Source organism: Melopsittacus undulatus, chromosome 24 (genome assembly GCF_012275295.1).
Source record: "Melopsittacus undulatus isolate bMelUnd1 chromosome 24, bMelUnd1.mat.Z, whole genome shotgun sequence".
Classification (NCBI taxonomy): Eukaryota; Metazoa; Chordata; class Aves; order Psittaciformes; family Psittaculidae; genus Melopsittacus; species Melopsittacus undulatus.
Window position 1 is genome coordinate 245,832 of NC_047550.1, and position 15,737 is coordinate 261,568.

A 15,737-nucleotide genomic window follows, 5' to 3' on the forward strand; every position below is an offset into this window, starting at 1 on the left:
GCCCCACCCCACCCCCCCAGCCCCACCCCCCCGGGATCCACAGCTCTGGAATTGGGCGGACGCGGGAGCGGCTCCGGCACCGACCCCAGGTGGGACACGGGGGGGGAGGGGCTGGGGGTGCCCCCGGTCCGGTCTGGGGGGGGGGGAGGGGGCTTTGGGTGCCCCCGGTCCGGTCTGGGGGGGGGGGGAGCACCTTTGGGTGCCCCCGGTCCGGTTTTAGGGTGCTGGGCTCAGTTTTAGGGTGTTTGGGTGAGTTCCGGGGTGCTGAGGTCCGGTTTGCGGTGCTGGGATCTGGTTTAGGGTGTTCGGGTCCGGTTTTAGGGTGCTGGGCTCAGTTTTAGGGTGCTGGGGTCGGTTTTAGGGTGCTTGGGTCAGTTTCAGGGTGCTGAGGTCTGGTTTAGGGTGTTCCGGTCCGGTTTTAGGGTGCTAGGCTTAGTTTTAGGGTGTTTGGGTCAGTTTCGGGGTGCTGGGGTCTGGTTTATGGTGTTCGGGTCCGGTTTTAGGCTGCTGGGGTTTGGTTTTAGGGTTCTGGGGACAGTTTCGGGGTGCTGAGGTCCGGTTTGGGGTGCTGGGGTCTGGTTTAGGGTGCGGCGTCGGTTTTAGGGTGCTGGGCTCAGTTTTAGGGTGTTTGGGTCAGTTCCGGGGTGCTGAGGTCTGGTTTAGGGTGCTCGGGTCAGTTTCGGGGTGCTGGGGTCCGGTTTGGGGTGTTCGGGTCCGGTTTTAGGGTGCTGGGCTCAGTTTCGGGGTGCTGGGGTCTGGTTTAGCGTGTTTGGGTCAGTTTCGGGGTGCTGAGGTCCGGTTTGGGGTGCTGAGGTCTGGTTTAGGGTGTTCGGGTCCGGTTTTAGGGTGCTGGGCTCAGTTTCGGGGTGCTGGGCTCAGTTTTAGGGTGTTTGGGTCAGTTTCGGGGTGCTGAGGTCTATTTTGGGGTGCTGAAGTCTGGTTTAGGGTGTTCGGGTCCGGTTTTAGGGTGCTGGGGTCAGTTTTAGGGTGCTGGGGTCGGTTTTAGGATGCTGAGGTCAGTTTTAGGGTGTTGGGGTCAGTTTCGGGGTGCTGGGTCTATTTTGGAGTGCTGGGGTTTGGTTTAGGGTGCTCGGGTCCGGTTTTAGGGTGCTGGGGTCAGTTTTAGGGCGCTGGGCTCAGTTTTAGGGTGCTGAGGTCTGGTTTAGGGTGCAGGGGTCAGTTTCAGGGTGCTGAGGTCTGGTTTAGGGTGTTCGGGTCCGGTTTAAGGTGCTGGGCTCAGTTTCGGGGTGCTGGGGTCCGGTTTTAGGGTGCTGAAGTCAGTTTTAGGGTGCTCGGGTCAGTTCCGGGGTGCTGAGGTCTGGTTTAGGGTGCAGCATCGGTTTTAGGGTGCTGGGCTCAGTTTTAGAGTGTTTGGGTCAGTTCCGAGGTGCTGAGGTCTATTTTGGGGTGCTGGGGTCTGGTTTAGGGTGTTCGGGTCCGTTTTTAGGGTGCTGGGCTCAGTTTTAGGGTGTCTGGGTCAGTTTTAGGGTGTTGGGATCAGTTTTGGGGAGCCTGGGTCCGGTTTTAGGGTGCTGGGCTCAGTTTTAGGGTGCTGGGGTGTAGGGGAGCACCCCGCGGTGCCGGCTCTGTTTTGGGGTGCCCAGGTCCGGTTTGGGGGCGCTGGGCTCAGTTTGGGGTTCCCAGGTCCGGTTTGGGGGGCTCTGAGCTCAGTTTTGGGGCGTTTCTCCCAGTTTTGGCGTCATTTTCCTCAGTTTTGGGGTTTCTGAGCCCAGTTTTGGGGTCATGTCACTCAGTTTTGGGTCTCTGGGCTCATTTTGGGGGCATTTCGCCCAGTTTTGGGGTCATTTCTCTCAGTTTTGGGGTCTCTGAGCCCAGTTTTGGGGTCATTTCTCTCAGTTTTGGGGTCTCTAGGCTCAATTCTGGTTTATTTCGCTCAGTTTTGGGTGCGTTTCGCTCCGTTTTGGGGTCTCTGGGCTCAGTTTTGGGGTTTCTGGGATCAGTTTTGGGTCCGTTTCGCTCCGTTTTGAGGTCTCTGGGCTCAATTTTGGGTCATTTCGCTCAGTTTTGGGGTCCCTTGGCTCAGTTTTGGTGTCTCTGGGCTCAATTTTGGGTAATTTCGCTCAGTTTTGGGGTCCCTGGGCTCAGTTTTGGGGTCCCTGGGCTCAGTTTTGGGGTTCCTGGGCTCAGTTTTGGGGTCGCTGGGCTCAGTTTTGGGTCCATTTCTCTCAGTTTTGGGGTCGCTGGGCTCATTTTTGGTTCATTTCTCTCAGTTTTGGGTTCATTTCACTCAGTTTTGGGGTCTCTGGGCTCAATTTTGGGTCCATTTCTCTCAGTTTTGGGGTCTCTGGGCTCTGTTTTCGGGTACCGGGGGCGGTTCCATTCCCGTCCCCCCCCCGCCCCGCCCGGGCAAGCCGCGGCTCGTCCGGTATCCCCGGGGGCGAGCACCGGGCCCGGGCGGAGCCGCCTGGGTGGGGGCCCCCCCAAACCCCCCCCATTGACCCCCATTGCCCCCCCCTTGGCCATGGGGCACCCATGGGTGCTGGGGTCCCTGTTCTATGGACCCCCCCCCTCAATGGGGTGACCCCAATGTAAAGGGGGGTTCCCCCCCCCCCCCCCCCCCAACCGCGCCATGCCCGGGGGGGGGGCGGGGCCGGCTCCGTGCGATGCGTTAATTACTGCTAATTATGCTAATGAGGAGAACGGGCCCCGGCACATCCCGCTCCGCGTTCCCAAGGGATTGGGGTACGGGGGGGGGGGGGGGGGGGGGAGGGTTGGGGTGTTCCTGTGTCCGTCCCCCCCCCCCAACTATCGCGACATCCCCGACCCCCCCTTGCAGGTATCGCGATGGCGAGCGAGCGGCTGCAGAGCGCTCAGGACCTGCTGGACCTCACCTTCCAATGTAAGGGGGGCACGCTATGGGGTGCGCTATGGGGTGCGCTATGGGGCGCGCTATGGGGCACGCTATGGGGCACGCTATGGGGCGCGCTGTGGGGCACGCTGTGGGGCACGGTATGGGGCACGCTATGGGGCGCGCTATGGGGAGCGCTATGGGGCACGCTATGGGGCACGCTATGGGGAGCGCTATGGGGCACGCTATGGGGCACGCTATGGGGCACGCTGTGGGGCACATTATGGGGCGCGCTATGGGGTGCGCTATGGAGCACGCTATGGGGCACGCTATGGGGCGCGCTATGGGGCACGCTATGGGGCGCGCTATGGGGCACGCTATGGGGCGCGCTATGGGGCGCTATGGGGCACGCTGTGGGGCACGCTATGGGGCACGGTATGGGGCGCGCTGTGGGGCGTGCTATGGGGCGCGCTATGGGGCGCGCTATGGGGCGTGCTATGGGGCGCGCTATGGGGCGCGCTATGGGGCGCGCTATGGGGCACGCTATGGGGCGCGCTATGGGGTGCAAGCTGACCCCCATGTACCCCCCCCAGCGCTGGCCATGCAGCACATGGACCTGAAGCAGGTGGAGCTGGACACGGCTGTGGCCAAGGTGGATGAGTTATCCCGGCAGCTGGAATCCCTGTGGAGCGACGGGCCCGGGCCCCCCCCCAGGGTAGGAAGTGTTGGGATGGGAATTGGGGGTGGGAATTGTTGGGATGGGAGTTGGGAATTGGGGTTGGGAATTATTGGGAATTTGGAGGGTGGGAGTTGTTGGGATGGGAATTGGGGGAGTAGTAGTTGGGGGGTGGGAATTGGGGGTGGGAGTTGTTGGGACTTGGGAATTGTTGGGATGGGAATTGTTGGGATGGGAATTGGGGCTGGGAATTGTTGGGAATGGGGTGGTGGGAGTTTGGATGGGAATCGTTGGGATGCGGATTGGGAGGTGGGAATTCGGGGTGGGAATGGTTGAAATGGGGAATACAAGGTGGGAATTGTCGGGAATTGGGAACTGGGAGTTGCTGGGATGGGAACTGGGAGGTGGGAATTGTTGGAATGGGATCCATAGGGATGGGGATTGGAGGGGGGGGCACTGCGGTGACAGCAGTGGGTGACCCCCCCCCCGTTCCCATCCCTATCCCAGGACATTCCCGGCCGGAGCCGCTCCCCCCTGGCGCGCAGGAGCCTGGAGACCCCCGAGGGGGGGGCTGGGGACACCCTGGGCCCCCCCAGCTCCCCCCGGCCCCAACTGCTGCCGGTGCCCGGGGGGGGCCGAGCCCCCTCCCCCCGCCCCCCCCTCCGCCCCTATGAGCCCCTGGCAATGGGGGGGCCCCGGCCCCTGGCGCCCCCCCCTATGAGATGCATGGACTCTACCCATCCATCGGAGGGGGGGCCGCAGCCTTCCGGGCACAGGGTGAGGGGGGGGGCATGGGGGGGGGATCCCCAATGGGGGGCTCCAGTCCTGGGGTGTCCCTCCCTCCATCCTAAGGCATCCCCAGTGCAGCCGTGGGTACCCCCATTCATGGGTGTCCCCATCCCATTCCCATCTATGGGTGTCCCTACTCCTATGGGTGCCCCCATCCCAGTCCATCCATGAGTGCCCCAATCCATCCATAGGTGTTTCCATCCATGGGTGTCCCTAATCCATCCCTGGGTGTCCCTATTCCTATGGGTGCCCCCATCCCAGTCCATCCATGGGTGGGTCTCATTCATAGGTGTCCCCATTCTCATGGGTATCCCCATCCCATTCCCATCTATGGGTGTTTCCATCCATCCATATGTGTCCCCATCCATGGGTGTCCCCATCCCATTCCCATTCATGGGTGTCCCTAATCCATCCATGGGTGCCCCATCCCGTTCCCATCTATGGGTGCTCCATCCCATTCCCATCCATGGGTGCCCCCATCCCCATGGGTGCCCCCATCACCATAGGTGCCCCCATCCTAATCCATCCATAGGTGTCCCCATACATGGGTACCCCCATCCCATTCCCATCCATGGGTACCCCCATCCCCATAGGTGCCCCCATCCCCATGGATGTCCCCATCCCATTCCCATCCATAGGTGCCCCCATCCCCATGGGTGTCCCCATCCCATTCCCATCTATGGGTGCTCCATCCCATTCCCATCCCCATGGGTGTCCCCATCCCATTCCCATCTATGGGTTCCCCCATCCCCATGGGTTCCCCCAGTCCCATGGGTGCCCCCATCCCATTCCCATCCATGGGTGCCCCCATCCCCACTCTGGGTGCTGTGGGGGGTCCCTCATCTCCCTGTCCCCCCCAGATGATTCCGTGCTCAAGCGGCGCCCTCAGAAAGCCTGGAACGAGTCCGACCTGGATCTGGTTTATGAGAAGAAGCCCCACAGTGGGGGGGGGTTCGACCGTGAGCAATGGGGGGCAATGGGGGGGGGGGGTCCAGCTCTGTTTTGGGGTGCCCTGGGGGGGGTCGGGCTGCTCCTGACCCCTCTGTGTGTCCCTTTAGGTCCCTCCCCATCACTGGGGCTGATGCTGTCACCATGGAGGGAGTCGAGCCTGGATGGGGCCGGAGGGGGCAAGGTGAGGGGGGGGGTCCCGCAGCCCCGATGCAGGGTGATGGGCACAGGGAATGGTTATGGGGGTCCTGCAGCCCTGATGCTGGGTGATGGGCACAGGGAATGGTTATGGGGGTCCTGCAGCCCCGATGCCGGGTGATGGGCACAAGGAATGGTTATGGGGGTCCCGCAGCCCCGATGCAGGGTGATGGGCACAGGGAATGGTTATGGGGGGGGGGATCCTGCAGCCCCGATACCGGGTGATGGGTGCAGGGAATGGTTATGGGGGGGTCCTGCAGCCCCAATACCGGGTGATGGGCACAGGGAACGGTTATGGGGGTCCCATAGCCCCAATGCAGGGTGATGGGCACAGGGAATGGTTATGGGAGTATCAGCCCCGATGCTGGGTGATGGGCACAGAGCATGGTTATGGGGGTCCCACAGCCTCAATGCAGGGTGATGGGCACAGGGAACGGTTATGGGGGTCCCATAGCCCCAATGCCGGGTGATGGGCACAGGGAATGGTTATGGGGGGGGGGGTCCTGCAGCCCCGATGCCGGGTGATGGGTGCAGGGAATGGTTATGGGGGTCCCACAGCCCCAATGCAGGGTGATGGGCACAGGGAATGGTTATGGGGGGGGGGATCCTGCAGCCCCGATACCGGGTGATGGGTGCAGGGAATGGTTATGGGGGGGTCCTGCAGCCCCAATACCGGGTGATGGGCACAGGGAACGGTTATGGGGGTCCCATAGCCCCAATGCAGGGTGATGGGCACAGGGAATGGTTATGGGAGTATCAGCCCCGATGCTGGGTGATGGGCACAGAGCATGGTTATGGGGGTCCCACAGCCTCAATGCAGGGTGATGGGCACAGGGAACGGTTATGGGGGTCCCATAGCCCCAATGCCGGGTGATGGGCACAGGGAATGGTTATGGGGGGGGGGGTCCTGCAGCCCCGATGCCGGGTGATGGGTGCAGGGAATGGTTATGGGGGTCCCGCAGCCCCGATGCCGGGTGATGGGCACAGGGAATGGTTATGGGGGTCCCATAGCCCCGATATCGGGTGATGGGCACAGGGAATGGTTTGGGGGGGGTCCAGCAGCCCCGATGCTGGGTGATGGGCACAGGGAATGGTTATGGGGGGGATCCTGCATCCCTGATACTGGGTGATGGGTACAGGGAATGGTTATGGGGGGGGGGCCCTGCAGCCTCAATGCCGGGTGATGGGTACAGGGAATGGTTATGGGGGGGGGGGTCCTGCAGCCCTGATACCGGGTGATGGGCACAGGGAATGGTTATGGGGATCCCGCAGCCCCAGTGCTGGGTGATGGGTGCAGGGAATGGTTATGGGGGGGGTCCTGCAGCCCCGATACCGGGTGATGGGCACAGGGAAAGGTTATGGGGGGGGTCTCACAGCCCCGATGCTGGGTGATGGGCACAGGGAATGGTTATGGGGGGGGTCCTGCAGCCCCAGTGCCGGGTGATGGGCACAGGGGATGGCTATGGGGGTCCAGCTCTCACCCCCCCCCCCCCACAGGACCCCTATGTGGGGCACAGCTCCACCCTGCCCCGTAACTTCAAGCTGCCGCCGGGGGAGCGCCGGGGCCCGGAGGGTCCATTCCGTCGGGGGGGGGGCTCCGGGTCCCTGCCTCGGGCCTGGCCCGTGTCCCGCATCCCGGTGCCCCCCCCCCCCGGCCCCGCGCCCCCCCCGCCACAAGCCGCTGCCTCTGTCCATGATCTTCAGGCTCCAGAACGCGTTCTGGGAGCAAGGGGGGGGGGGGGGGGGGGGGGGGGAGGGGCGCCCTGGGCACTGACCCTCGGACCCCCCCACTCCCACCCCCCCCACACCCCCAGGGCAGCGCTGCCCCCCGGGGAAGGTGAGGAGGGGGGGGGATGGGGGGGGTGATGGGGGGCACGGGGGGGGGGTTGGGGGGGCACGGGGGGGGGGTTGGGGCTGGGGCATTGGGGGCACGGGGGGGTTGAGGGGCACGGGGCTGTCTGGGGGCTCCATCCCTGGGGTGCGGGGGGGGGCACAGGAGGGTTCTGGGGTCTCCATCCCTGATATTCGGGGGGGGGACACAACACAGAAGGGGGTTCGGGTCTCCATCCCTGGGTTCTGGGGTCTCCATCCCTGGGGTTCGGGGGGGGTGTGACCGGACGCTTCCGATGCCTCCATCCCCCCCTCCCCCCCGCAGCCTCCCCCCCCTCCCGCTCCTCTCTCCCGGATCCGCTGCTCCCGGACCCTCAGTTCCCGGACGCGGCGGCTCCGTTGTTCCTGGATCCGGGATTACCGGATACAGCGGAGCCCCTGCGGCTGCGGGAGCCGCAGTTACCGGATACAGCGGAGCCCCCTCGGCTGCGGCTCCCGCAGTTACCGGACGCGGTGGCTCCTCGGTTCCTGGACCAGGGGTTACCGGATGCAGCGGAGCCTCCACGGCCGCGGGACCGGCAGTTACCGGATGCAGCGGCTCCGGTGCTCCGGGACCCGCAGTTACCGGATACAGCGGAGCCCCCGCGGCTCCGGGATTCGGTGTTACCGGAGGCGGTGGCTCCGGTGCTCCGGGAGCAGCAGTTACCGGACACGGAGCCCCCTCGGCCGCGGCTCCCGCAGTTACCGGACGCGGCTGCTCCTCGGCTCCGGGACCCGGTGTTACCGGACGCGGTGGCTCCGGTGCTCCCGACCCCGCAGTTACCGGATGCTGCGGACCCCCCTCGGCCGCTCAGCCCCACTCGGCTGCAGCCGCTGCTGCCTCCGGAGGCTCAGCGGGATCCCGGTTTTCGCGCCTTGGCGCGCTCCCTGGCGGAGCTCCCGCGCCCGCTCAAGCGCCGCGGTTCCCGCGAGCTGAGCGTGGCCCCGCCCCCGCCGCGCGCGCGCCAGTACCGCGAGCTCATCGCGCGCCTCCTGCACCGGGCCCCGCCCCCACATGACGTCACTGTGACCACGCCCACCCCCGCGGCCACGCCCACCGCCCTGGAGCCGGACCCCGCCCACACCCCTCCTCCTCCCCCTCCCCCCCCCCGGTGAAGGACGCCAGAGCCCCCCCCCGGAGCCGCCCCCCGACGGCCCCGCGCCGGTACCGGTGAGAACGGGGGGGGGGGGGACACGAACCCCAATGGGGGGGGAGGGGAGCAATGGGGGGGGTTGGGGTCCTCTGGGTGCTCTGGGGGGGTAATTGGGGGTCCTTTGGGTGCTCCTGGACGGGTCCTTGGGGTCCTTTGGGTGCTCTGGGAGGGGACTTTGGGGTCCCTTGGGTGCCCTTGGGGGGACTTGGGGGTCCTTTGGGTGCTCCTGGAGGGACTTTGGGTGCTCTGGGGGGGCTTTGGGGTCCTTTGGGTGCTCCTGGACGGGTCCTTGGGGTCCCTTGGGTGCCCTGGGGGGGTCCCCGATGTCCTTTGGGTACCACGGGGGGGGACGGGACCGTCCCTATGTCCCTCGGGTGCCCCCAACACCGGTTACCGGTTACCTCGGGTGTTACCGGTTACCTTGGGTGTTACCGGTTACCGGTTACCTCGGGTGTTACCGGTTACCTCGGGTGTTACCGGTTACGTCGGGTGTTACCGGTTACCTCGGGTGTTACCGGTTACCTCGGGTGTTACCGGTTACCGGTTACCTCGGGTACCCCTTGCACCGGTTACCTCGGGTGTTACCGGTTACCTCGGGTGTTACCGGTTACCTCCGGTGTTACCGGTTACCTCGGGTGTTACCGGTTACCGGTTACCTCGGGTACCCCTTGCACCGGTTACCTCGGGTGTCTCCGGTTACCTCGGGTGTTACCGGTTACCTCGGGTACCCCCAGCACCGGTTACCTCGGGTGTTACCGGTTACCTCGGGTACCCCCAGCACCGGTTACCGGTTCCCTCCGGTGCCCCCGCCGGCCGCTGACCCCGGTCCCGGTCCCGCTCCTAGGGGCTCCGCTCGGCGCTCCGGGATCCAGGGTCCCCCCGCAAGCGGCCGGGGGCGCGGGTGCGGATGAACCCACTCGTGCTGCTGCTGGACGCGGCGCTCACCGGGGAGCTCGATGTGGTGCAGAGAGCGGTGGCCGAGGTGCGGCCACGGACCGGGATTGGGAGACAGGGATACTGGGATACAGGGATTGGGATACAGGGAGATGGGATACTGGGATACAGGTATACGGGATACAGGGGTACTGGGATACAGGGAGATGGGATACAGGGATAGGGACCGAGATACAGGGAGACGGGACCAGGGGATGAGGGGGCAGGGACCGGGATACGGGATACAGGAATACAGGGATAGGAGAGAGGGACCGGGATATGGGATACAGGGAGAGGAGACAGGAAGAGGGGGATGTGGGGACAGGGACCGGGATGAGGGAGACTGGGATACAGGGAGACAGGAACAGGGACCAGGGCATGCGGGGGCAGGGACCGGGATAGAGGGAGAGGGATCGGGATACGGGGATCGGGATACAGAAACAGGGACTGGAATGAGGGATACAGGCAGACAGGAACAGGGAGAGGGGACAGGGACCGGGATCAGGGATACAGGGAGACGGGAGACAAGGGATGCGGGGACAGGGACCGGGATGCAGGGACAGGGATCGGGAGACGGGAACAGGGACCGGGGGATGCAGGGAGAGGGGGCGGGACAGGGGACAGGGACCGGGATACGGGGACATGGATACAGGAGGCAGGGATCGGGATACAGGGGGAGGGACAGGAGGGATGGAGGGAGAGGGGGCGGGATACGGGGATAGGGATACGGGAGACAGGGATCGGGAGACAGGGATCGGGACTGGGGGGATGCAGGGAGAGGGACCAGGGGGATGGAGGGACAAGGATCGGGATACGGGGACCGGGGGATGCAGGGAAAGGAGAGGGATTAGGATACTTGGACAGCGACCACGATACAGGAGACGGGGACCGGGATAGGGGGACAGTGATCGGGATACAGGGGGAGGGACCGGGGGGATGGAGGGACAGGGATCGGGATGCAGGGATAGGGAAATATGGGGACAGGGACTGGGGGATGCAAGGAAAGGGACCGGGGGACAGAGGCACAGAGAGCAGGGGGATGCAGGGACTGGGGGATGCGGGATGGGGGTGATGGAGGTGACAGAAGGATGCTCTGGGGGTGGCATTGGGATACAGGGGGTGCTCTGGGGGTTCTGTGGGTCACGGGGATGCTCTGGGGGTGGCATTGGGGCACTGGGGCTGCAGTGGGGCCACAGTGGGGGTGCAGTGGGGATGCAGTGGGGCCGCAGTGGGGCCGCAGTGGGGCCGCAGTGGGGCCGCAGTGGGGCTGCAGTGGGGCCGCAGTGGGGCCGCAGTGGGGCTGCAGTGGGGCTGCAGTGGGGCTGCAGTGGGGCCGCAGTGGGGCCGCAGTGGGGCTGCAGTGGGGCTGCAGTGGGGCTGCAATGGGGCCGAAGTGGGGCAGCAGTGGGGCTGTAATGGGGCCGCAATGGGGCTGCAATGGGGCCGCAGTGGGGCTGCAGTGGGGCTGAGGGCCCTGTGTGGTGCCGCAGCTCAACGACCCGAGCCAGCCCAACGACGAGGGGATCACTGCACTGCACAACGCTATCTGTGGGGCTCACTATGGGATCGTCGAGTTCCTCATTGCCAGTGGGGCCGATGTCAACTCCCCCGACAGCCACGGGTGGTGAGGGGGGGATGGGAATGGGATGGGGATGGGATGGGATGGGGATGGGGATGGGATGGGATGGGGATGGGGATGGGGATGGGATGGGATGGGATGGGGATGGGATGGGAATGGGATGGGGATGGGATGGGGATGGGATGGGATGGGGATGGGATGGGGATGGGATGGGGATGGGATGGGGATGGGATGGGGATGGGATGGGGATGGGATGGGGATGGGGATGGGATGGGATGGGATGGGATGGGGATGGGGATGGGATGGGGATGGGGATGGGATGGGGATGGGATGGGGATGGGATGGGGATGGGATGGGGATGGGATGGGGATGGGGATGGGATGGGATGGGGATGGAGATGGGATGGGATGGGATGGGGATGGGATGGGGATGGGATGGGGATGGGATGGGATGGGGATGGGATGGGATGGGGATGGGATGGGGATGGGATGGGGATGGGATGGGGATGGGATGGGATGGGATGGGGATGGGATGGGGATGGGATGGGATGGGATGGGGATGGGATGGGGATGGGGATAGATGGGATGGGATGGGATGGGGATGGGATGGGGATGGGATGGGGATAGATGGGATGGGATGGGGATGGGGATGCAGAGGGATGGGGATGGGATGGAGATTGATTTGACGTGAATGGATGTGATGTGGATGTGATGGGGATGGATGTATGTTATGGGATATGGATGTGTATTGTGGGCTGAATGGGATGTGGATGGATGTGTATTATGGGATGGATGGGATGTGGATGGATGTGTATTATGGGATGGATGGGATGTGGATGTGTATTATGGGCTGGATGGGATGGATGTGTGTTATGGGATGGATGAGATGCAGATGTGTATTATGGGATGGATGTGTGTTATGGGATGGATGTGTATTATGGGATGTGGATGTGTATTATGGGATGGATGGGATGTGAATGGATGTGTATTATGGGATGGATGTGTATTATGGGATGTATGGGATGTGGATGTGTCCCCATTGGCTCCGCCCCTTCCCCCCCCCCAGGACCCCCCTGCACTGCGCGGCCTCGTGCAATGACACCAGCATCTGCGTGGCCCTGGTCCGCCACGGAGCCGCCATCTTTGCCACCACCGCCAGCGACGGCAGCCTGGCCGTGGAGAAGTGTGACCCCTACCGGGAGGGCTACAGTGACTGCTACAACTACCTCACCGGTAGCACCGGGGGCTATGGGGGTGATGGGGTTAATGGGGGCAATGGGGTTGATGGGGGTGATGGGGCAATGGGGGCAATGGGGTTAATGGGGTAATGGGGGCAATGGGGGCAATGGAGGGACTGGGGGCATATGGGGTTAATGGGGGCAATGGGGGGCAATGCGGTTAACGGGGCAATGGGGATGATGGGGGAATGGGGCAATGGGGGGAATGGGGGCATATGGGGTTAATGGGGGCAATGGGGGGTAATGGGGCGATGGGGGTGATGGGGGGAATAGGGGCAATGGGGGGAATGGGGCTGTGTTCAGGGATGCTGATGGTCCCTGTATCCCTGTATCCCCACAGAGATGGAGCAGGGCAATGGGTCTCTATTGGGGTACCAGGGCTGTGTCCATTGATGCTCATGGTCCCTGTATCCCCACAGAGATGGAGCAGGGCAATGGGTCTCTATTGGGGTACCAGGGCTGTGTCCATTGATGCTCATGGTCCCTGTATCCCGCAGAGGTGGAGCAGGGCAATGGGTCTCTATTGGGGTACCAGGGCTGTGTCCATTGATGCTGATGTTCCCTGTATCCCTGTATCCCACAGAGGTGGAGCAGGGCAATGGGGCTGTTGGGATGCAGGGGCTGTGTCCATTGATGCTGATGTTCCCTGTATCCCCCAGAGGTGGAGCAGGGCAATGGGGCTGTGTCCATTGATGCTGATGTTCCCTGTATCCCTGTATCCCACAGAGGTGGAGCAGGGCATGGGGGTCCTCAACAGTGGAGTGGTTTACGCGCTCTGGGATTACAGCGCAGCATTGGGGGATGAGCTCTCGTTCCGGGAGGGGGAGCCGGTGACGGTGCTGAGGCGCCAGCGCCCTGGGGACGTGGATTGGTGGTGGGGGTCCCTGTATGGACACGAGGGCTTCGTGCCCCGCAACTACTTTGGGGTGAGTGAGGGGGGGGGGTCGGCCCCGTGTCCCTGGGGGTGATCCCATCCCTATTCCCTATGGGTGATCCCATCCCTATTCCCTATGGGTGCCCCCATCCCTATCCCCTATGGGTGATCCCATCCCTATTCCCTACGGATGCCCCATCCCTATCCCCTATGGATGCTCCCATCCCTATCCCCTATGGATGCTCCCATCCCTATCCCCTATGGATGTTCCATCCCTATTCCCTATGGATGCCCCATCCCTATTCCCTATGGATGCTCCCATCCCTATCCCCTATGGATGCTCCATCCCTATCCCCTATGGATGCTCCATCCCTATTCCCTATGGATGCCCCCATCCCTATGGATGCTCCCATCCCTATTCCCTATGGATGCTCCATCCCTATCCCCTATGGATGCTCCATCCCTATCCCTATGGATGCCCCATCCCTATTCCCTATGGATGCTCCCATCCCTATCCCCTATGGATGCTCCATCCCTATCCCCTATGGATGCTCCATCCCTATTCCCTATGGATGCCCCCATCCCTATGGATGCTCCCATCCCTATTCCCTATGGATGCTCCATCCCTATCCCCTATGGATGCCCCCATCCCTATCCCCTATGGATGCCCCCATCCCTATCCCCTATGGATGCTCCCATCCCTATTCCCTATGGATGCTCCCATCCCTATCCCCTATGGATGCTCCCATCCCTATTCCCTATGGATGCTCCCATCCCTATCCCCTATGGATGCTCCCATCCCTATTCCCTATGGATGTTCCATCCCTATCCCCTATGGATGCTCCATCCCTATGGATGCTCCATTCCCATTCCCCTCTCCTTCCCCCCCAGCTCTTCCCGAGGCTCCGCCCCCAGCGCCGGAAGCTTTGAGCGCGCTCCGGAGGCTCCGGGACCCCCCCCGCCTGTGACGTAACGGTGACGTGTCGGTGACGTCACCTCCCCCGCCCCCCGGTGTTGGCAGCGGTGGCGCCCCCTGGTGGCGGCTTCTCGAGGAGTAAAAACCTTTGGCTCTGCCCGCGTCTGCGCATGCGCGTTTGGGGGGGGGGGGGAACCGGGGCAGGGGTCCTGGGTCTGTGATACCTGCATCCCTTGAGCCCATCATTCTGTGATCACATGATCCTGTGATCCCGTTATCCCATCATTCTGTGATCACATGATCCTGTGATCCCGTTATCCCATCAATCTGTGATCACATGATCCTGTGATCCCGTTATCCCATCATTCTGTGATCACATGATCCTGTGATCCCGTTATCCCATCATTCTGTGATCACATGATCCTGTGATCCCCTTATCCCATCATTCTGTGATCACATGATCCTGTGATCCCATCACCCCATCATGCCGTGATTCCATGATCCCATCATTCTGTGATCACATGATCCCATAAACCTGTGATCCCATCATTCCATCATCCCATCTTTCCATGATCCCATCATTCCATGATCCTATCATTCTGTGATCACATGATCCCATAAACCTGTGATCCCGTCATCCTATCATTCCGTGATTCCATGATCCCATCATTCTGTGATCACATGATCCTGTGATCCCATCATCCCATCATTCCATCATCCCATCTTTCCATGATCCCATCATTCTGTGATCACATGACCCCAGAAACCTGTGATCCTGTCATCCCATCATTCTATGATCCCATCATTCCATGATCCCATCTTTCTGTGGTCACATGATCCCATGAACCTTTGATCCCATCATCCCATCATTCCATGATCCAAGCATTCCATGATAGCTTCATCCCATTATCCCTGTGAGCCCACCATTCCTGAGCCCAGCATTCCATGAGCCCATCATTCCACCATCCCTGTGAGGCCACCATTCCATGATCCCATTGTCCCATCATCCCTGTAATCCCATCATTCCATGTTCCCTGCATCCCATCATCCCTGTGAGCCCTGCATCCCATCATTCCCTGATCCACTTATTCCATGATTCCATCATGGAATGATCCCTGTGATCCCATCATCCCTGTAAACCCATCATCCTATCATTCTGTGATCCCATGATCCCATCATTCCAATCTCTCCATGATCACATCATTCTGTGATCCCATGATCCCACAAACCTGTGATCCCGTGATGCCATCATTTCATTATCCCATCATTCCATGATGCCATCATCCCATTATCCATTCCATAACCTCATGAGCCCATCATTTTATGATCCCATGAATCCATGCTCCCATCATTCCATGATCCTATTATCCCATCATCCTATGATTCCATCATCCCATTAGCCATTCCATGATTCCATGTTTCCATAATCCCATGGGCCCATCATTTTATGATCCCATGAATCCATGCTCCCATCATTCCACGACCCTGTGATCCCATCATTCCATGAGCCCATCATCCTATGATCCCATCATCCCATTATCCACTCCATCATTCCATAACCCCATGATCCCATCATTCCATGATCCCATCATCCCATTATCCCATTATCCCATTATCCACTCCATCATTCCATCATCCCATGATCCCATCATTCCATGATTTTATCATCCCATTACCCATTCCATGATCCCATAATCCCATCATTCCATGATCCCATCATCCCATTACCCACTCCATCATTCCATGATCCCATGC

At 61.9% G+C, this 15,737-nt stretch overlaps 1 protein-coding gene and 1 long non-coding RNA gene across 2 annotated transcripts; both read left to right on the forward strand.

Moving 5' to 3' along the window:
- Positions 1–27: 27 nt before the first annotated feature.
- On the forward strand, positions 28–14,140 carry PPP1R13L (protein phosphatase 1 regulatory subunit 13 like). Its single transcript, XM_034072112.1, has 13 exons — positions 28–89; positions 2,798–2,860; positions 3,403–3,552; positions 5,135–5,233; positions 5,333–5,406; positions 6,918–7,002; positions 7,576–8,370; positions 8,408–8,460; positions 9,288–9,425; positions 10,867–11,000; positions 12,021–12,187; positions 12,919–13,118; positions 13,958–14,140. The coding sequence occupies exons 2-13, from the start codon at positions 2,806–2,808 to the stop codon at positions 13,994–13,996; spliced, it is 1,989 nt and encodes a 662-aa protein (XP_033928003.1). The 5' UTR covers positions 28–89; positions 2,798–2,805; the 3' UTR covers positions 13,997–14,140.
- LOC117437594 (uncharacterized) lies at positions 5,061–7,003 on the forward strand. Its single transcript, XR_004550474.1, has 3 exons — positions 5,061–5,233; positions 5,333–5,406; positions 6,918–7,003. It is a non-coding gene; the product is annotated as an uncharacterized lncRNA (long non-coding RNA).
- Positions 14,141–15,737: the final 1,597 nt, after the last annotated feature.

What these genes read in the sequence shown, in the direction of transcription:
- PPP1R13L (XM_034072112.1), top strand. Translation starts at nt 2,806, where the DNA reads ATGGCGAGCGAGCGGCTGCAGAGCGCTCAGGACCTGCTGGACCTCACC. An exon ending in TCCCCCGACAGCCACGGGTG is followed by an intron (nt 11,001 to 12,020) that starts GTGAGGGGGGGA and finishes CCCCCCCCCCAG; the next exon opens with GACCCCCCTGCACTGCGCGG. An exon ending in TGCCCCGCAACTACTTTGGG is followed by an intron (nt 13,119 to 13,957) that starts GTGAGTGAGGGG and finishes CTTCCCCCCCAG; the next exon opens with CTCTTCCCGAGGCTCCGCCC.